Genomic DNA, 20,964 nt, shown 5'->3' with positions numbered 1-20,964 from the left:
CACCCCTTGTGAGGATCGACCGGTTCAGAAAATGAATGAATAATTTTTTCGGTGCCGTTGATGGCTTTAGACATCCAATCATGTGGCTCTTTTCATCTTTCTACCGTGAACTGACCTGAGTGGATCACTAGCGGGCGTCCCATCTATTTGAAATGGAAGGGCGGCGTATGGGCAGCCCTAAAAAAACGGATTGGATCTCCGGCATTGTACGATTGCGAAGGCGTGTGAAAATGTTGGGCTGCTCTCAGAAGCTTTAAAGCAGTGGCCGCAATCTGAGCCGTTGCTACGCCGGCTTTCAAGCGCTGCCGCTCGCGGCGATACTTCCCCAGAGGGGGCGACTTTTGCCAAGGCAAACAGAGCGTCGGGGCGTGGCGGCGGGAGCCGGCGGGAGCCACCGAGTCAGCGCTTTTCGGCGGAGGAGGAAGCCGGGAGTCAAAAGCCTGCACTGCTCCACCCTCAGAAAATAAAAAACCTTGAAGAGTTGGACGGCGGTAGACTGGCACCCCCTCCTTCCTTCCCGCTGCCATCCTGGATGTTATTTCATCCTGGGAATCAATGATGTGAACTTCGTGACCCTATTGTAGCTTGCAAACGTGCAGCTTTTACTTGAACCAATAAGATAAGACCGCAACCCGGTGTCGCCGTCTTCCAGATCGCATATTACAGGCTAAAGATTGTGCCCCAATGCCCTCTATACTTGCTAACCCTTAGCAGGTCAGCAACCCAGGCATCAGAAGATGTTGCGCTGTGTGTGCATGACCTTTCCTGGCAAATTCTTAACTTACAGACCATAACTCCAAACTATGATTCAAGACGATCGGTTCACAAATAAAGGCGGAGTTGGGTGTCAAATTGAGTGTCCACAGGAACGATATCAACCTGAATTGACGTCCCTTCTGTCTGTAAAATTAGGATAAGATGTCTAATGTTCACTAACTTAATCCTCATATAGTCACATGGAACAAGACAAAGGGAGGTATGGATGGACGGCTAGATAACCAGGAGATTGAACGGCGACGGACAGATAGACGAATGCCATGTTTGAGCACTCGTTTGCTAGAATTGATGGCCATCGACATCAATGGTGGTCAGTGAGTTAAATTTGCTCAATTGGATGGTGAACGAAGAACTATTATTGAGGAAGTGCATTCTTCCCTGTCCCCAAGCCTGGAATATTGGCGCGCACGGAAAAAAAAGCTAGCAAGAGACAGTCCCGTTTTTGAAAGGGAGGTAGGTCGGCAGTGGAAATTCACTGAAGCTCCCCGGTGTTGGCTCAGCTGCGAACTTGAAGAAGCCGTGATGTCAGATCGTGTTTTCCTTGGAGAGCTCCTCATCAGTTGCATTGTTTCCAGGAAAGCACGGGGGCTCCTCTCGGGAGCGACCCACAAGCAACCGCAATGTGTACCTTGTGGCAAGAGAAGTGAAGAAAAGAGAAGGCAAGTGTTGCTGGTGTCGCACTTTGCCTTGACTGATGAAAACGGGGACGAATGAGCTTTTCGAGGAACTTTCCGACGACCGCAAAGCGTCGGATTAGTCGGGATTTGCAGGGCCGTTCCCAGAACTTTAGGCCCTGGTGCGGCTTTGGTTTGCGCGAGAACTGAAGCGTCACGGATGTTTGGCTTCAGATGCCTTCTCGGTTTCAGGGAACACAACCCTGAATGATGAGCACAAAAGTGAACATCGACAGGATTTTAATCCGTTCCTTATCACGAGAAGAATTTGAGTGGTTTATGACGTGATCCTGACAAGAGGTCCCGCCGGTTAGCATTGACGGCATCTATTTCGTGCTTCACAATGAAGCCATGCACTCTGTGACCCTTTATTACAAAGATACATAACTCCATTCAGTTACAAATCAGAGGATGTCTCACCCTCACCATGACCTTCACCCAAGATCTCCTCGGGAGCCGTGACGCTCCCCCATAAAAAGTCATCGGCGTGGCATCGCAGACCAGGTGTGAGCATCACCGTCTTGGTGTCGACATGTCCTCTGTCGGCCGCGTCGTTCTCGCCCTTCTGCTTTTCTCCGGCCTCAGTAGACCGTGGGTTGCCGGGATTCAAGACGATAGGGACAACGGGGAGCTGCCGTTAGACCTGAACGCCGCCCTGAGGGGGGACTTGTTGTGGGATGTCGCCGATGAAAACGGAAGCCCCAAAGTGGTCCTTTTGGTAAGTAGAAGAAAGTAAAATGTGTAGTTGAATGATCTGATTTCTGGATTTTGATCAATAAAAGAGGAGCTGTCAACAATTTCATATGCGATAACTATTGTTTAATTTTGGAAGAAAAAAAAGTTCACTTTTAAGGCAGATCCAGTTTGTCTATCACTGTCAATGCAGATACATTATCTTAAAAATGTCTAACCCTGATAGTTTTTTTTTTTTAAGAATTGAAGGCTTAATCCTAACCTTTCAAAATCCTTCAATTTTCACCGTCGGATAATTTTCTGACATTCTATGAGTTATCTTTTGGCAATTTGCAGTGACATTCTTCCCTGAATTGCCATCAAACTCCATCCCGAGATTTTATTTCACTTGATGAAACCAGAAGGACCCTAATGGATGTAAAAAATAAGTACAAGTAGCCTTCCCAAATATCGGATGCTCCGCTTTCCTCCCGTCAGGACACAAAGCAAAGGTCCTCCCGTTTCCGTGGGCTTGACCACCGACCGCGGGTGACAGACGATCTACGCTGGAGCCGCACTGCTCCTGTGGAGACCCTCGCCCGCAGGGACACGGACATAGAGAGTGAGCACCACATGTTCGAATCCTTCCGCTTGACATATTTCCTGTATGTTTTATGTTATTTTCGCAGTGCTGAGGTGCATGATCGGAAGAGTGTACCGACCATGCTGGGGCGGGACATAATTGACAGCTGTCGTCTTCTAGCATCCTGATCTCATTGGCCGTCATTGCCGTGCTGGAAAAAATCAGACCTGCTTTAAAAATAGACTTTGACCAAACTGTAACTTTGGCATATTACCATTTACACTCAAAATCAGGAAACTGGGCATCAGTTGTTAAATTGCTAATTACATTGCCAGTCCAACTCGAATGGACGTCTATCATCGCCAATGGCGCTGAAACCTGATCATTCAATGCCATTCATCCCAATTAAAATGGTGGATTCTATGTTTATTGATGTCAATGGGAGGAAATGAGTTACAGAGTCAAGCAAAATAAAACTGATTTCAACTGAACGGTGCAACATATATACAGTGTGGTTTCAGGTTTTTAAAATAAAGCTCACTTGGATCAAGAGTAAAGCAGCCAAAATGCTCACAAAAAAAAGAGACAAAAACTTTTTCCTTGTGGGTTGACATGGGCGGTGTATTGAAAAACTGTTTTGGTTCCTCAAAGTAGGACATGATTCCACAAAAAATGCTAAAACAAGCAGCTTCTTCAGACTCTGAAGAAGCTGGTGAGCGTTGACTGTCCCACAATCAACTTCTTATGACTTTTTACCCTCGTTTTTACATGCTGCTTCTTCCGCAGTGGCTCGTTTTCCGTTGGTGCATCCGCCTGCTTCCTCTTCTTTGTCATGGTCTTGATCGACTCCGGTTGGGGTTGAACGTTCTCGCTTCTCGGAACTAGCATGGGCACCATCTCAGAAGGTTTGCCTGGGAGAAAGATCGGGTCATGAAGATGGTGAACTGGCGCCCGATGTAAAAAAAAATAGGGGGTTACCGGAGGTCCCGGCTGCGCTTTTGGGTTTGGGTGCCGGGTGCACGTAGGTGAGGAATTGGCTTGAGCTGGGGAAGACCAGAACGCGATTGAGGGGCCGTTCCTCTTCGTCCCTGTAGGTGCAGGAAAACTGGGACTGGACAGCTCGGGGTCTCTTATGCGTCTTATGTTTGAAAAGAAGTACGCATTAAATGATTAAAATTATGTATACATGTATGTATGTATACATGTATGTATGTATACATGTATGTATGTATACATGTATGTATGCATGCATGCATGCATGCATGTATGCATGCATGTATGCATGTATGCATGTATGCATGCATGTATGCATGTGTGCATGTATGCATGTATGCATGTATGCATGTATGCGTATGTATGCGTATGTATGCGTATGTATGTGTGTGTATGTGTGTGTATGTATGTATGTATGTATGTATGTATGTATGTATGTATGTATGTATGTATGTATACATACATGTATGTATGTATACATGTATGTATGTATACATGTATGTATGCATGCATGTATGCATGCATGCATGTATGCATGTATGTATGCATGCATGTATGCATGTATGCATGTGTGCATGTATGCATGTATGCATGTATGCATGTATGTATGTGTGTATGTGTATGTATGTGTATGTATGTGTATGTGTGTGTATGTGTGTGTATGTGTGTGTATGTATGTATGTATGTATGTATGTATGTATGTATGTAGGTATGCATGCATGCATGTATGTATGCATCTAGGCATGCATATATATATATATATATATATATATATATATATATATATATATATATATATATATATATATATATATATATATATATATATATATATATATATATATACACATATATATATATATATATATATATATATATATATATATATATATATATATATATATATATAAATACATACATACACACACACACACATATATGTGTGTGTCTATTTTAACACCTTTGAAAATTTAGTGTACTTAATTTTCTGCAAATAGTTTGCATTCCATGTCAGTTGGCAATATAAGATAGCCAGAAGATGAGGTGCGGTTTTCGCTCAGGTTTTTGGCCCGAAAAAAAAAAACAATATGGGGAGGTCATCGGGAGCCGTTGAGTTAAAGGATGTCGCTAATCTTTATCCCCTCGGTATTATGTTTAAAGCAAAGATTGATTGAGGCTAATTAGCAAGCAACACACGTGCAGCAGCCAGGAGCCACAACACGGGGCGAGGGGAAGGAAAAGATTGGGTGTCGGATCCTCGGCGTATTCTCGCCGTTACTCTGTGCATGGTAAGCAACGGGGCAGCGCCGATCGGTGGGCTTTAAAGCCCTCAAAGGCCCCCCTCCCACCGCAGTAGACGCTTTCAAGCCGGCGGGAAGCGGAAAGGCAGCTGTGCAAACGCTCGAACGGGAACTTGGAAGTTACTCAGGCAGAGCAAGAATAAACAAGCGCGGTAAGAAACGACAGCATGTAAAGACATTATTTGATGTGGCTGGGGCGGCCGCGTTACTTTGGGTTTGAGCAGGTTGAGGCGGCTCCGGGCTCGTTGCTTCAGGGGTTCTGGAGAACATCCGGCGGGTGCCTCGGGGGACCTGAGGAAGGGGCTCGGTTTTAGGGGATCGTGGAGCGTTTCGGTTCTTTTCGGAACGTTTGCGAACCTGAACCAGGTGAGAACCGAAGTGCACTCGATCCCGTCAAAGACGGCTTGCTCCTCGGAAAGCAGTTCAGCCACATTGGCCGCGAGGGGAGCCGCCGCCTCGTCGTCCAGAAGAGCCAGCAGCACCTTGACCGTGTCTCGGCCGCGGTACGCAGTGCCGTGGTTCACGGCGAATGCTTTTGGCTTAAAGAGATGACAATTTCAAAACCCATATTGAGAAGTCAAAAGTAAGACAATGAGACCTCCCTCCCGTTTATGAAAAAGTAAGTTACCCTAGCAGGACTGATTCCGCTTCCTTCCCTAAGCGTCGTGTCCTTTTGGGCCTTGCAGAGTTTGCAGATTTCCTCCTTCAGGTGGTCGGCCGTCTCTTCTACGGCGCGACTGACGTCCCGCGAGTTACAACCCTTCACTAGAACCCCTTGAATGGCGCACAACAGCTTGGAAGCGCACACGCTGTCAGGAAAATGAGAGCTAAATCAAAACTCTGAAAAAGTTTCTCACCGATAGGCATCGATCCATTTGAACGAGATGGCGGCAGCGAATGAACACCTATCGCCGTCCATGGCAATCGACCTGTTAAGTGGACGATATATTGGCGCCGCTGAGGTAAAATCCCCCAATATTAGAGGGGTGGTGAACTGTCAGCAGAAAGTGTCGGTGCACGAACAAGTGCACATTTGCCGACAGTCCAAGTTCATCCGTGTCTCGTGAACCGAAAGCCCCGACATGGTGCTGCGAGATGCCTGCCCCTTCACATGATCTGAAGGCTAAATCATTCCTGATAAGCACACGCGTTGCGGCGCCAGACCTAGATTGCTGGCCAACATCAGTATACGCGCACACTCGAAGTATTTCTGTTTATTTATATTGTGTGAGCTGGGCTTTTTTCATGATTAATCAGAGCGAAGCACACTGAGACGGGGCGGTTTCGGTACCTCGGGTCCGTAATCTCGCCAAGGTTCTCTTGCAGGCCGTCCAGAAAGTGGATGAAGGCGAACAGGCCCTTGATGTGCTTCCTGAGCGGATCTGAGGGCGCCGGTGTGTAGCCCTTGCCGCCGAGCTGGATGGCTCTCACGAATGACGTGACTGCCTGAAGGTGAGGAGAACCTTTGTAAGTCGTATTATTATCAACATCAATGAGTTGCATCACGTCAATAATGCAACTCATTGAAAGCGATAGACCATTTAAATTAGGAAGGCCGTCAGACCTTCCAGATCAAATGGATTGGACGTCTACTCTTGATAAAGTCATTGAGTGAGTTTTGAATCAAATTGACATCGGTCGCATACCAAAAACAGGGACATGCTGCTCCGGCGCGCCTCCCGCCTGACATCAGCGAACGTCTGTTGGCTGAAAGCCCGGGCTGGGACGTCAAGCGTGAGCGCCACCGCCAGGTCGTCTTTGGCATTGACCAGCAAGCTCAGGTAGGCCAGGAACACTCTTCTCACCGTGGATTTGATACGAGAGGTGCACGTTCGAGCTAAGGGGGGCGGTGTAGACGGGACAGACGCATCCGAGACCACCGTGGTGACTGACAGGAAGTCGTAGAGCTGGGCCTACGGAAAAAAAAGAGGCAACTTTTACTATTAAGGAAGGCAAGCGGCAAGCAAATATTGTCTTTCTAATCCCTATGAGAACAAAGACATTCTATCAGGATTCAGGATGAAAAGTTGCGGTCTCACGAGAAGATTAATGTTTTTCCCCAACGCAGTCGTAATATTTTAACAAGAAAGTATCACGAGGCCGCATTTTAACAAGGAAATTCCAAAATTACAACCCTTTTCTCTGAAAACATACCTTCATTTGCTCGAAAAAAACCAACGAATTCAAGTCTCAATAAAATAAAGTTAAGTTTATCAATAATACGTCCGAGGTGGCCTGGGGACAAGTGGTTAGAGCGTCGGCCTCACAGTTCTGGGGTCGAGGGTTCGATCCAAGGTTGGTCCTCACTGTCTGGAGTTTGCATGTTCTCCCTGGGCTCGCCTGGGTTTTCTCCGGGTACACCGGTTTCCTCCCTCATCCCAAAAACATGCATGCTAAGCTAATTGAAGACACTAAATTGCCTCTAGGTATGAGTGTGACCGTGAATGATTGTCAGTCTCCTCGTGCCCTGTGATTGGCTGGCCACAAATTGAGGGTGTTCCCAGCCTGGTGCCCATAGTTAGCTGGGATAGGCTCTAGCACCCTCCGCGACCCTAGTGAGGATACGCGGTTCAGAAAAATTCCACTCTCCCAGAACTAAATTTACTTTTGGTACAGGGCGTACTGCAAAATACTAGTAAATACTTGACTTGAATTGATAATGAATTAAAAAATAAGGTGCAAAATTCTGTCCAGACATTCTACTCACAGGACTGACAAGCTCTTCGGGGTCTGAATCTCGCCTGATGCTTCCGTACTTGACCACGACGTCGGCCAGATCCACGGCGTTGGAACGCTTCAGGAAGACTTCGTACGCCTTGCCTATGGAGTCGTGCCTCTCGGATCGCGAGGCCTCGTCGTAAGGGGATGTCAATCCCAGTCTGTCCGCCAGTATGTTTTTCCACACCAGCAGTACGTCGCTGAGTGTCGCTCGAAACTCGCCGCTTTGCTGTCACCGAGAGGAAAGACAGCCGGTGCTGCAATTTGTCAATTTCTCGTGGCGGGTGGAAACGCGATGATGGGCTCTCACACAGTTCCGGCGAGGCAATTTGGGAATATGTGAGAGCGTGTCGCTGGTGTGTGCTAGAGGTGATGAAGATGTACCACCTTTCTACTGGATTGCACTCACTTGTTTGTTGACTTGCGCCACGACCAGCTGCAGCACCATCAACATAGCGTCGGCCCCATGCACGGTGGTCCTCTCAGAGTCCAGCAAGCGGTGGCTCTCTCTCCGGAAAATTCTCAGCATCTGCTTCAAACGCTCACTGACAGCTGCCATTGCTCTCTGAAACCATAGCATTTTTCTCAATTCGTTCATGCTTTAATTGCCTTTAATTCTATTCACGGCGATAGACTTCTAATTCATTGGGAGCGGGAGGGCTGTCGGCAATTGAATGACTTCCCACTCCAAATGGATTCTACGTCTATCGCCGTCAATGGCAATGAAACACGAACATCCAATGTCCTAGGACCTAGGTTGTCTCTTTGCTCATAGTTAATAAATTACAGTCATCAAAAATAAAATATTTTTTTAAAATAGTAAATATAGGATTTGATAAAAGGTGTACGATTTAAATTGCCGATCATTTAAACTTACCTGCAAAATTGTTGTTACTTGGACTTTTACACACCCACAGTATGTACAAAAACAAAGCGGCTGATTTGAAAATTTAAAGACGGGTGACTCAATAGTAACACGCCAATCGGTTTACAGGGGACCACATCACCCTTTTATAGCTCCCTTTTGTAACTAACGAGTGATTTAAAACGCTACATTATGTCTCCAGTCATCTTCATAGTCAGAAAATAATTCCTGAAAATAAATATAGTTGTTCTGATGACACATTTAAATGTTAATTTAATAAATCCTCATATATTCTCCCCCCTGAGTTCGTAGCGTAATGGTAGATTCCACAAAAACCCGGAAAACATTGACAACAAGCACATGTGTCTTTTTCACGACAGTTTCTGAAAATTAGGTGAATTGTTAATATTTCGCCTTTCTGCATTTTGTTGAAAGTCAAATTTGAAATTTACTCATCAGAGGAAGCTTTCTTTGCCTTTGATCGCACGGTAAAGTCTTTATAAGAGGTTTCAGGGCAGAATTTTGAATAGACATCATCAATAGAATTGGATACACTGTGGCTCTCATTGTGTGACTCGAGAGTTCATATATTTTATAGTAAAACGCGCATATTTCTGCAAATTTATTAAGTACATGAGGTTTGTGGCTTCTTTTCGTATGGTGTATTCGTGCTTGTGAAATGAACTCAGTGGCTGCCGTTGACGTTGTTAGACGTCCAATCCATTTTGAGTATGCCGGGGCGGAGGATCGTTTGCACAATTCGCAAATGTTTGTTTATGATTTGAGTATGAAAACGAACCCCTGTAGTTTTTTTTAAATGAATGTATACTGTATATGTTCCAGTGGCTGGTGTCCAAGATGAGTTCGGGCAAGGCACTGGGCGGCGGGGACAACGCCAGTCGATGTCCCAGCTATACGGTACCGTGTGACGACTACGTCCATGCGGTGGAGTTCAGCCCCTTCGCTTCCGGCATACCTGCATCTTTGCTGGCCTACAGCTGCAACCAGTATGTGGTAGTGGCCACCTGCCTATTCCAGGTGGGACGTCGCCACCCTGCCACGCGGCCGCTCGCAACATTTGGCCATCGCCGAGAAAGTATTTGTCGGTTTAATTTCGGAAACACGAGCAGCATCCGTTTGGTGTTTTTTTTGCCATTCGGTGATGAAGGGAAGTCTCTCGTCAGGAGGAGAACATGAACGTGGAGGGAGTGGAGTTCAATGTTGTCAGAGCGTTTCTTCACGAACTGCCAGTGGACACGCTTGCCTGGAGCCCAGAGTCCCATCTTGACCGGATTCCCATGATCAGGTAGTGAGCTTCATCGGGGCTTAATTTGAGGTCCAGGTAATTTAATTCTTAGGTGATCATTTGAAGGTCAATTATATTACTCTTGATTAGGGGTGGAGAACAAGTTAGACACAAAGAGCAAAAATTGTGAGACTCAAAGAGCAGAGCGGACAGACACACACAAAAACACAATTAAAACTATTATTCACCATCACACTTTCTTTCCCTTACAACACAACAATATGTTAATTTCTAGGTAAGTGTCCACCCTCAACCCACACATCAAATGCAACTTAGCTAGAGTTAACACATCATCTACCCTGGAGGTTGCTGTGGTAGAGAACCGCATTCATTTTGGCCAGGAGCCGCATGCAGCTCGAGAGCCACGGGTTCTCCACCCAAGCACTTGATTATCTCCTTACAGTGCTTCTGGATGTTTTTTTCAGAGGTTAAATGATATATGCTTTAGAGCACTCGTGTCTCATGCCACAATTCTTGATGTCAGAATTGGCCTAAAATTTGAGTACTCTGTGAATTCTGTTATTAATGCTCTTCACACATGCGTCGGCGTCACAAGAACGCATGTATGAGATGTCAGACCAGGGTCTGGATGTCCAGATTGTGATTATTCATTTGAAATTCCATCCAGGACAAGCAGCAGCGTTTTCGCCAATGCTTTCTCTTCCACTAATTGGTTGTCCAGGTCGGAGGATTCCGGCGTGCGAGCACCGTCGTTGCATAATGCTGAGCTTTCAAGCGCGTTTGTTATTGTGCTGGAAGTGAGAACCAGAAGTTGCCAGGAAAGACATCAGGAATTACTTATTTTTATTTATTCAGAATATTCAATGAGAGCTCATACAAAAGGTTTCGCTGGCCCTGTGAACTCTTTCAGTGCCAATTTATGTTTTTGGTTATAAAAAATGACCATCAATATTTATTTTTGGTTTTGAAAGTCAGAAAATGGGTATTGATTTTGTGGGTCTTATTTTAACATCAGTGGGATTTATGGGGGTTCTGTTTGAATGGGTATCAATGGAGAGTTTTTTTTGCGGGTCCGGACATGTTGACTTATGGAAACATGAAATAAGAATTTCTCTTAGGTCAATATGACAAAAAATACTATTAAAATTAAATGATTGTTTTTCCCTAAAAATGAATGAAAACAACACACCAAGAAAAAAAAACTGGTTTTAAAAGTATTGAGTCATTTCCTTTGATATTTTTTTTTATTTTTATTTTATTTTTACAGATTTTTCCCTCATTTACGCTTGCCGCCTTGTCGTGCCGGTTAATTTGAGCACTTCCCATTGTTTGACATCCATCACTTTGCTTTGACACACTTCATAATAACATCCTAATGTGCGGCCTGCGCCGACATCTCTCGCAAATTCTCGCGTTGTGTGTTTTGCCTGTCAGTGTAATTGTGTGAATAATAACACTGTGATTAGAGGAAAGCGAGGGAGGGAGTCCTTCTTTCGCCCTCATGTTTACATTAGCGCACAATTACATGCTCGTTCGACTTTCTTCCGCGCACAAAGTGCATTTTTGGAGTGACCTGCCTTCCCCCCTGCCCCCCTCCTACACCCCTGCATGTTTTTACTTTGTTTTCACACGCTGTCTTCCGTTTTGCAGATTTTGCACGGCGGCCTCCGACAAAAAAATTAGACTCTTGACGTCGGACCTTCGGGATCAATTCGAGGTCAAGGTATGTTAACTCTCTGGGCCATCCATGGTCACGGGCCATTTTTGCTATGGGCAATGTGGGCGACTGCCCAGGGTGCAATCCCTTTCGGGGGGTGCAGGAGATCCCTGCCTATTTTTTTTTAAATTCTTTTAAGATGTTTCTTTTAATTAAGATAGGTGACATAGTTTTAAATTCGATTTTCAACTAGTGGTGTACCTTGAGAATTTTTTAATGCAAAAATTGTGACGCAGCTCAAGAAAGGTTGGTAAACACTGCCATAGCCATTTGAAGTGGGAGGGTTGGCAGCGACATTTGTTCGCTGCTAACCCTCCCACTTCAAATGGCTTGAACGTCTCGCCCCGCCAATGGTAGCCGACGGCGTGCCGTCGCCTCGATTCTAAACTTAACTGCCGTTGATGGTGATAGCTGTTGACAGAAGATAAAGAAAGTATGTCCGTGAAGGAAAATAAAAGTTGCTCGCAAGGGTTATATAAGAGAGCGACACAGGGTTTTGATGTTTTCCATGAAATTTTCTTGAATTTCCAAGGTGTCAATCACCATGCCAAAATGTTTCACCGTTTAATGCCATTCCTCTGAAAATGCTGTTGTCCTTTGTGTCTTTTCTGAAGGAGATTGGGGGCCACAGCGGCTACATTAACCATTTGGTCTTCGAGCCCAGTGAAGGGAAGCAAATCGCTTCTGTCGGCGACGACCACGCTTGCAGGTCAGAGAAGCCTTTGTTTTTCTTCTTCTTTCCGCTGCGTACGCTATGGTCGACGCGTTCTGGGCCCCGGCTTCTGGTTTGGAGTTCTGTTCTTCTTCTGTTACGGGTTCAGAAAGTCCCGGCCGTGTTTCCACAGTGAAACGTGACACTAAGCACAACACGCTCCGCTGTGACCGTGCGTAAGCGTCGAGCCTTTTTGCGAGCTAATTGCTTAAATATGGAAATCCAATTAGCCCCAGAAGGTTTTTCGCTCACTCTGGGATGAGTGCGGAGGGGGCCTTGGGTAGAAAAAAAAAAGTTCAAGGAGGAGTAGCAAGGGTCACCTCCGGGACACGCCCCCAGAGAGGGCCCCATGACGGCTTTTCCCGAGCTTGTCAGCGGCTTTTTAGCTGCTTGTTTTGCTGCTGATGTTTCCATCCGCTCTCGGCCGGAGAGGGAAAAAAAAGCCACAAAGCGGCCCAACACGCACGTGAAAGAAGATTAAGCTCCGGCCCTCTTACACTCATAGGCAAACTCCGCCTTCGGTCAGACAGTGTTGGGATGGCGCTTGTACTCACTCGACTTGTTTGAAGGTCACAAGTTCTCCGAAAGTGGAAACTTTGTGAGCAGTTCAATTTCAACCCAAATTCAATTGAAAAGCAGTTTTAAAAGCAAGCCGTTGAAAATGTTGTGAGATTTATTTATTTATTTCCACAAACGGCGAGTTAGTGATGCTATTCGTGGCTTAGATCTCAACCGCCGGCATCTAAAAATGCCATTAGGACCCAGCAAAGAAAATGCGAAAGCTTTTTGACATTGAAATCAAATTACACGCTCATGTTTTTGTCTTTATGCACAAATTCAGCCTAATATTTTTTTGTAGCAGTCTCTCAATGCAATTTACGTCCTCTTCCATTTCTTGGTGCAATGGGAACATTTTGAACTAGAAAGATGAATGAAAATTCAGTCTATTTGAGTCCTCTTTTTTTGTAGTTTCCTTTCATGTAAAAATAACACAATGGCCTCTTGATGTAAAAATAGCCATTTTTGTTCCTAAATACATGGGAAATAGATGACATCATCATACTGCTCTTTAAAAAAAATAATATTAAAAAAATAAATAAAAGAATTCAAAAGCCTTTATTGTCATCATACACAGCTGCATATAACGAAATTGGTGGTGCTACTTCAAGCTTTTCAAAGTGTGTTTTCCCAGTAAAAAAAAACATAAATAATACTATTAAAAGTATAAAAAGTCACATCCCGGCTAGGTGAATTCCAAAATATTGCATAGAATTCTATTCTATTGCACAGCTTTCAAAGATATTGCACATTGTTATTGCACACCCCAAAGTTATTGCACAGAATGGATTGTGTGTCGTGCTAACTTGAGTTCAGAGTCCTGATGGCTGTGGGAAAAAACTGTCCTTAAGTCTATTTGTCCGTGCTCTGTGAGACCTGTAGCGTCTGCCAGAGGGCAGCAGCTGGAACAGGTTGTGACCAGGGTGGTATGGGTCCCCGACAATGTTCCTGGCTCTGCTGAGGTAGCGATGGCTGGCAATGTCATCCAGTGAGGGCAGAGAGCAGCCGATAATCTTCTGGGCAGTGTTGATCACCCTCTGCATGGCCTTTGTGTCTGCTGCCGTGCTTCCAGCGTACCACACTGTAATGCAGTATGCCAGGATGCTCTCCACGGTGGCTCTATAGAAGGTTACCAGAAGCTTAGTGTCCAAGTTGTTCATCCTGAGTACCCTCAGGAAATGGAGTCGCTTCTGGGCCTTCTTCACCACTGCCGTTGCGTTGGTAGACCAGGAGAGCTTGTCCGTGACGTGGACCCCCAAATCGCTTATTTTCACTCAACTTAGCCAGCCCCCAATAGGGCAAGCGAATAATTATTTATTATTATTTATTTCTCTCTCCCTGTCTCTCCCTCTCTCTCCCTCTCTCTCCCTCTCTCTCCCTCTCTCTCCCTCTCTCTCCCTCTCTCTCCCTCTCTCCCTCTCTCTCCCTCTCTCTCCCTCTCTCTCCCTCAATCTCCCTCTCTCTCCCTCTCTCTCCCTCTCTCCCTCTCTCCCTCTCTCTCCCTCTCTCTCCCTCTCTCTCCCTCTCTCTCTCTCCCTCTCTCTCCCTCTCTCTCTCTCCCTCTCTCTCTCTCCCTCTCTCTCCCTCTCTTTCTCTCTTTCTCTCTCTCTCTCAACACTTTGCTTTGTCTTAGCCCAAACGAGCAGGCGGTGGGCCGACGCGCCACCTAAAGAGCAAAAAGGGGAATGACACACTCCTGCTGGGATTTAGGGTTGACCGGGTTCACTGTAAACAGCTGACAGGCACCTGCTGCTTTATAGAGAACTTCGCTTCACTTTTCTTCTTAAATCACATGGAGTAATGTGTTAGAGTCAACTTTGTCAACATTTTCAAGGTGACCTAAAAAGTAAATTATTACTAAAATATAGATAATATAATATAGATAAAACATGACAAAATGCAATTTTTGCACAAGAATGCATTCATTCCTACTACTACTTTGACTTTAATTAAAAACAATCTTATAAACCCATTTTTTCCCGCATAATTCCTAATACAGTGGTACCTCGACATACGATCGTAATCCGTTCCGGGACTGAGATCGTATGTCGAGCTTTTCGTAACTCGAGCGGACGTTTCCCATTGAAATGAACTAAAAACAAATTAATTCGTTCCAACCCTCTGAAAAAACACCAAAAACAGGATATTGGATTGGAAAAAATGTTTTATTTCTTCTAATTCGCCATCTATTAACAAAGTAACACATAACTAGTGGTTTAATAGTAATAAAATGTTTTTAATAGAAGTAAAATTAGACGCATTTCGCGGAGGGTAGAGACAGCAACATACACGGAGGCGGAGGGGGGGTGTTCGGGGGGACTTTATCCACGGCACTTGTAAACAAACAAACAAATTTAAATGAACTTGGATTAATATATACAGACACTCAAACATATGTTTAATGTAACTTTACACAAAACTGAATTCTATATATATATATATTTTTTTTACCTTCGTCATGGGCGGGTTAGCTGTTTGCCACGCCTCCACCCTCACGTTCGCTATCGATGGGCTGTTTGCTGTTGTATTCCCGTCAAAATATTCCGAAAATGATGCACACAAATGTCCTCACATTACGATAACGCACAACCACTTGCCAACGAGAAGTTGTCTTGAATGAGCGATCGTGGGAGCTAACAGGCTAAGGAAGGAATAACAGCCTACCCACGTATTGATTGTGGGTAATGAAGTTTTATTCTGAGAAAGGGTGCCATTGCCTATCGGTGTTGTGTGCACGAGTATACTTCATTACCCAGAAAGCCCTCTTTTTTCCCGTGCGTGCGCGTTGTGCGTTTCCTGGTCGAAACTCGTCTGAATAAATCGTTTAGTGCTCGTAGATATCTGTTATACACGAAAGAGATGCAGCAAAAAAAGACAGTGCACTACAATGATAAACAGCCTCTCATGTCATGGCCTCCTGGCGTGGTCGCATCTCGAAATTTTGATCGTATCGCGGGCGAATTATTCGATTGAAATTTTCATCGTACCTCGAGCATGTCGTAGGTAGAGCTGATCGTAGGTCGAGGTACCACTGTACTGCTACTACACTTGGGGCGTGATCGGATTGAGGACATCCCTCATCGTGATACATTTGGATAAACTGGGAAGGCTGGCATTGAGTGATTATCTTTCACTGCCATTGGCGCTGCTAGTCGTTCCATCCATTTTGACTGGGAGGGTTAGCAGCAATGTTTCTGGCAGACTTCTATTGCCATCAATGGTTAATTCTTAATTCTTAAAATAAAAAATACATCTTAATAACCCGATCTTTTTTTTGTTAGCCGATCCCGTTCTTCTAAGAATGACGTAATGGGGCCCAATTTCCGACCAGCACTTCCTTCAATGGCAGCAATGGGTTAAATAATATGAAAAAAGGAACTTTATCAAAAAAGTTTATTAACACTTTCGTCTCACCCACTGAAAATGGATTTGACCTCTCGCACAGTCAAGGGCAGCCGAAGAGCTCTACGCTGGGGGGTCAAAAGTTCCCAGAAGGTCAAAGTAACCCCATCTGTAAAAGTTATAGAAAAGTATGCACCGAGATGGAAACCGAGGTCCAGTAGATTTCCGTGTTTTCTCCGTCCAACCTCAGATGTCTTTTGGCGCGACCCGGGCGTTGTAGCGTTCATCGGGTCAACGGTGTCACGTGTCTTTGCTTTTTTGTTTTTTTTGTCTTTTTTTCTGTCGACCGCGGAGCCCTGTTTGAAGGGGAGAGCCGTGGACCGCACTTTGGCACCGTTCGAGTAGCGTGCAACGGAGCTTCGCCTCTGCTGGCCCGGCGGTCTGCGAAAAAATACGGCCGAGTTATTGTTTTGCCGTTGTGGTCTCGTGAGGGTCAGCTGGGAATATTCTTTCGTGGGAAGGGGTTTTCTGCGTTGGTAATAGTTTTAAGCAAAATGGAGCACATTTGCGGGAGGCAGCGTGCGAGGTGACCTCATCCGTCAGTTCCTGTCTTAGCAAGTTCCTTTTAAAGCCCCCCTCTTTTGCCCTCTTCTCTACCTTTCCTCATACCGAGGCGGTTAACCAAAGATCCACGTCTCTCGGAACCACATTTCTCCTCCTGTCCAAATCCTTTATGACGTCCATTGGTGCTGCTTTTGCTATCAGAAATCCTCCTGCTTTCCCCAACAGTTATTCAGCATTCATTTTCCTACTATAAAAGTAAGTGAAAAGTTCTGTAGTAAAACCATAAAGTCCGCACTGGGGCAACAGTTCCAAATGTCGTCAGCGCAGTAAAATAAAGGGCCTGTGTCCAGGATAGCAAATTTTAGCTCGCTTGGATGTCCTTTTTTATATATATATAACTGAAGGACACATAAAAATAACTTTAAGTTGTGCTTATGAAATGCGCTGAAAGTCAACACTTGTTCTTATGAATTTGATGAAATTGACAAAAATTGAATGGAATTGGTTAAAAAAAAAAACAAACAGAAAAGGAGAGCATTTATACTGTTGTCCATCCATCCTTAATCAAAGATTTACCTTCAAGACAAAGCCTCCTCACCAATATCATTACTGTGATGTTTTCAATTTTCATGTAGTAACATATGAATGCATTCTTTCACCATTTCAAACTTTCTCATAACCTTCTGATGCAGTCCATTTTTACAAGAACATGGAGCACAGCAATAAAAAGTGCATTTCCACTGACTAGTTTTCTTATATTTTGGCACAATAATTGGCAATGCGAGGTATTGAGTTGTCATTTCTTCCAGGGTGTGGGATCTGGATGGAAATGAAAATGCTACGTTCCCACTCTGCTCTCCTGGCATCAGTGTGTGCTGGCACCCAAAGGAAGTCTTCCAGGTAGCCTTTTAGAACTACTTCAGGGGCAAACTCGCACCTTAGAAACTTCAATTTGAACTCTTCCGGGTGTTGTGAAGCCATAGTGTCCGTTTTGTCATCCTCAGTTGATGGTGGCGGAGAAGAAGGGCACCATCCGCTTCTACGATTTGGTGAGCCAGCAGGCCATTCTGTCGCTGGACTGCGGTCAGTCACCACTAAGCGCTGCCGACTGGTGCCCGGCCAACACCGTCAAAGTGGGCGCGGTGGCGGGTGGCGACTGGATCGTCTGGGACATCACTCGCTCCAGGTTGGCATTCGTGCTAGCCGCGTCATGCTAGCTAAGAAACTCCAGCCTAAAATTCTGCTCCCGTTTGCAGCTACCCGCAAGAAAAAAGGCCGGCGCACAGAGATAAAGCCCAGCATTTCAAGTAAGAAACTTTTCCTGCCAACATTTTCGACCCGCGTGCGTGCCACCTGTTTTTCCACCAAGTGGCAAATTCCAGCCTCTTGCGGTGGCGCCCGGCGGAAGCACAAAACCAGCATCCCCTTTGCATAAATAACTATAAATATCCTTCCATATTGCTCGTTACGATGTTTGCTCAGCCGATTATTACGCGCATGGCCTGTTTTTAAAGGCTGCACAGAGAGTCGTAATCTCTTGTTTATGCTCTGGATTTCGTGCGAATACATTTTCAAAATGGCGTGAAAATGGGGCCAGAAATATTGGGTATTTTGGAAGTTTTTGCCCGAGCGGACGTCAACGCACAGGCAGATGTGCTGCTTTGTAAGTTCGCTGCTGGAATTAACTTTTAAATGTCAAGTGTTTTATGAAGGACTTCTTTTTTTTTTTTTATCCCCAGGTGGTCCCGAGTCCAAGAAAATCTTTTCGCCACTACCGGAGGTCTTGGGAAGATCAACAGTCAGCTTTTGATCCACCATCTTGGCCATCCGCAAGTCAGTGATCAACTTTCAATACCGTTGACAATAAGAGACGTCCAATGTTGTGGTTCTATTCAGCCATTGACTGTGAATTTAAATGAATGTATCACTTGTAGATGTCCAATTTGTTTCAGCCGGGGAGGGGTCCGTCAGCGAACAAACGTTTGTGCATCTAATGCAAGCCCCTCCCAGTTCAAATGGGCTGCACTCTCGCCATTGATAGTTGAACTGCAAAACCATGCAAAGCAGGGGCGTCCAGAATATTTGTATTAAACTATTTAGTATCGTTTTTGTTCCAACTGATACAGCGCGGTAAGTTTAACCACTGAGGTTTCTTCTGAAACAAGCAGCACCTGTTTGCATCCGACTTAGTGTTGTACTTTTAAAACACCAGATTGGTGAAACTGTTTCCGCTTCATCGGTTGGAATGAAAACCTGTCGTCCTTCAGCCGTTGAGAATTGGTTTGGATTCCCATGATCTTTAGGCATAAGCGCAAAGATCCAACTCCCGTAAAGCTCTTGCTAACATCACAGCCCAAGGAAAATTAAGAAACTGAATCGGTCTTAAGCAGTCAAATTCAAAGCATCGGCAAATTTTGTAGATAGGGCTCTCGACCTTTGCCCTCATACCACAAAAAGTCACCACTCTTTTTCATATCACCTACCGTGGACGTTTCAATTAAATATGGCTATTCATTATCGCAGAATTCTTTTTCTGACCTCTGACCTTTGACTCCCTTACCCTAAAATTGAATCACCGCTTCTGTTGGATATTACCAACACGTCTTTCAAGTTTGGTAATAATCCCTTGATTGGTTCTTCAGGTATCCTTAACACAAACAAACATATATATATATATATAAATATATATCTATATATATATCTATATATATATATATATATATAGATATATATATGAAACCAAATGCATAAACCCCGCATCCCATAGGTTTCACCTTCTAACACGTGTAACGAAAAAGAAAAGTTGGAATATAAATCGCATTTTCGCCGAGACAAAGATTAAATAATATACATATTGGTTATAATAGAAACGCACACCCAAGCAAAGTGTAGAAAAATAAAAGCGCCATTTACAGTGCATAACATATGGTACTTGGTTTGAAAACAAAGGATTGAATGAATTGTATTACTGGATTTGTCATGTAGTACACCTAACTCTGGTCACTCAATAGGAAAGCGCATACACCATTAGTTTTCGGGGAAGTCATTTTTTATTTTTTATTTTACGGCTTCTCAGGACAGCTTTTTTTTTTTTGTTCCCTTCTGATCCCAGCCCGTGACAGTGGGTTCGGTGAGGGTGGGCTCTGGCATGAGCTGGCACCGCACGCTCCCGCTGTGCGTGATGGGAGGTGACCGAATACTTTGCTTCTGGATGACGGAGATGTAGCGAGAAGCACGTTCTCTCGCCTCTGCTGCTGTTCTTGTCACGGATTCAATAAAATATTTTTTTTTCTGAGTAGATGTAGCGTGTGCATGGGATTCTGTGGACATGTTGTATTCCATTTTTTTTTTGCCCCGTGCTCTATTTCCTGCCTCTCATGTCAGCTACACCTCATCCGTCTTATCCGTGAACACTGATGTGGCAATTTCTCTGCCAATTTCCTCACACTCCACATGAGCAGGATTTTATCGCTTAGGCACATTGTGGTTTTCCCCCGCCGAGTGCGCAGACCTCTTAAAACTTCCTATATCTTGTGCTCTTTTGCATCCCCCGGTGTCATAACTCACCACGATATCGCGTTAGCACTGGGCCAGTTAGGTGCTTGGCAGGCTCTCGTCTTGCTGATGCGTGGTGTGGTTATCCGGGCGCTTGTGCATAACTCAACCCACACCTTTTTGACCTGTTATGTCATGCCAGTAGTGGCGCAGTTCAAAGGCAAAGAAACCGCGTCGGCCAGCCTTTCGTCCATCCATCTTACCACTTTCCCAGCATTCCCCACCCCTCGACACGTCCCAAAACGAGAGAAATATATTTTTGACTGATCCCTTCCACGCACTGTTAAGTGTGGAACTACCACAGAGAAGCTAAATCACACACGATGTGGTGGGAGGTGGGGGGTGTACATAATGCATTGTTTTACCTCGGTGGCCCTGTGAAATCGATGTTACTGTCCAAAAAAACATCAGGGGTTTTCAGTTAGCAGACATTTGGAGGGGCCATCCACAACATGCCAAAAGACAGAACCTTCTGAGGTCCCAATTCAGGGATAGTACCTTCTTGTTTTTACTGTTCACGTCAAGGCTTTAGACTTTATAGACATTTCTCAGTAGTAATCTATCATTTCATGTTTTGATCCAAAATAATGTACTTTGCTCTGATTTTTCCATTCAATGTGCGTAGTGTCAAGGAGTCTTTCGCAACCTTTATGCCGTTAGTAAAGA

At 44.8% G+C, this 20,964-nt stretch overlaps 3 protein-coding genes across 5 annotated transcripts; 2 read left to right on the top strand and 1 right to left on the bottom strand.

The window, feature by feature from the left end:
* The first annotated feature begins 1,840 nt into the window (after positions 1 to 1,840).
* On the top strand, positions 1,841 to 3,177 carry pmch (pro-melanin-concentrating hormone). The gene is made up of 3 exons (XM_077594201.1): positions 1,841 to 2,169; positions 2,622 to 2,745; positions 2,813 to 3,177. Exons 1-3 carry the CDS (start codon positions 1,984 to 1,986, stop codon positions 2,863 to 2,865), a joined length of 363 nt encoding a protein of 120 aa, XP_077450327.1. The 5' UTR covers positions 1,841 to 1,983; the 3' UTR covers positions 2,866 to 3,177.
* Positions 3,112 to 8,891, bottom strand: parpbp (PARP1 binding protein). Its single transcript, XM_077594196.1, has 10 exons — positions 8,596 to 8,891; positions 8,128 to 8,283; positions 7,708 to 7,947; positions 6,647 to 6,913; positions 6,292 to 6,446; positions 5,629 to 5,809; positions 5,358 to 5,539; positions 5,210 to 5,291; positions 3,685 to 3,844; positions 3,112 to 3,617 (listed from the first exon to the last, which is right to left on the bottom strand). Exons 2-10 carry the CDS (start codon positions 8,275 to 8,277, stop codon positions 3,400 to 3,402), a joined length of 1,635 nt encoding a protein of 544 aa, XP_077450322.1. The 5' UTR covers positions 8,278 to 8,283; positions 8,596 to 8,891; the 3' UTR covers positions 3,112 to 3,399.
* On the top strand, positions 8,708 to 20,041 carry nup37 (nucleoporin 37). 3 transcript variants are annotated; one of them, XM_077594200.1, is made up of 10 exons: positions 8,710 to 9,071; positions 9,427 to 9,621; positions 9,768 to 9,889; positions 11,501 to 11,573; positions 12,182 to 12,276; positions 17,553 to 17,643; positions 17,748 to 17,929; positions 18,000 to 18,050; positions 18,483 to 18,576; positions 19,856 to 20,041. In XM_077594200.1, exons 2-10 carry the CDS (start codon positions 9,442 to 9,444, stop codon positions 19,967 to 19,969), a joined length of 1,002 nt encoding a protein of 333 aa, XP_077450326.1. In that variant the 5' UTR covers positions 8,710 to 9,071; positions 9,427 to 9,441; the 3' UTR covers positions 19,970 to 20,041. The 3 variants fall into 3 exon arrangements, with proteins under 3 accessions (XP_077450325.1, XP_077450324.1, XP_077450326.1); XM_077594199.1 differs by lacking the exon at positions 19,856 to 20,041 and having other exon boundaries at positions 8,708 to 8,977; positions 18,483 to 19,460; XM_077594198.1 differs by lacking the exon at positions 19,856 to 20,041 and having other exon boundaries at positions 8,708 to 9,071; positions 18,483 to 19,460.
* The last annotated feature ends 923 nt before the right edge of the window (positions 20,042 to 20,964 follow it).

This window comes from Stigmatopora argus, chromosome 23, assembly GCF_051989625.1.
Source record: "Stigmatopora argus isolate UIUO_Sarg chromosome 23, RoL_Sarg_1.0, whole genome shotgun sequence".
NCBI classification, from domain to species: domain Eukaryota; kingdom Metazoa; phylum Chordata; class Actinopteri; order Syngnathiformes; family Syngnathidae; genus Stigmatopora; species Stigmatopora argus.
Note: the sequence above shows the minus strand (reverse complement) of the source record. Positions and strands in the feature narration are given on the sequence as shown.

What these genes read in the sequence shown, in the direction of transcription:
- pmch (XM_077594201.1), top strand. Translation starts at nt 1,984, where the DNA reads ATGTCCTCTGTCGGCCGCGTCGTTCTCGCCCTTCTGCTTTTCTCCGGC. An exon ending in GCCCCAAAGTGGTCCTTTTG is followed by an intron (nt 2,170 to 2,621) that starts GTAAGTAGAAGA and finishes TCCTCCCGTCAG; the next exon opens with GACACAAAGCAAAGGTCCTC. An exon ending in CAGGGACACGGACATAGAGA is followed by an intron (nt 2,746 to 2,812) that starts GTGAGCACCACA and finishes TTATTTTCGCAG; the next exon opens with TGCTGAGGTGCATGATCGGA.
- parpbp (XM_077594196.1), bottom strand. Translation starts at nt 8,277, where the DNA reads ATGGCAGCTGTCAGTGAGCGTTTGAAGCAGATGCTGAGAATTTTCCGG. An exon ending in TGGCGCAAGTCAACAAACAA is followed by an intron (nt 7,948 to 8,127) that starts GTGAGTGCAATC and finishes TCTCGGTGACAG; the next exon opens with CAAAGCGGCGAGTTTCGAGC. An exon ending in GCAGCATGTCCCTGTTTTTG is followed by an intron (nt 6,447 to 6,646) that starts GTATGCGACCGA and finishes CCTCACCTTCAG; the next exon opens with GCAGTCACGTCATTCGTGAG.
- nup37 (XM_077594199.1), top strand. Translation starts at nt 9,442, where the DNA reads ATGAGTTCGGGCAAGGCACTGGGCGGCGGGGACAACGCCAGTCGATGT. An exon ending in TGGCCACCTGCCTATTCCAG is followed by an intron (nt 9,622 to 9,767) that starts GTGGGACGTCGC and finishes GTCTCTCGTCAG; the next exon opens with GAGGAGAACATGAACGTGGA. An exon ending in TGGGACATCACTCGCTCCAG is followed by an intron (nt 17,930 to 17,999) that starts GTTGGCATTCGT and finishes TCCCGTTTGCAG; the next exon opens with CTACCCGCAAGAAAAAAGGC.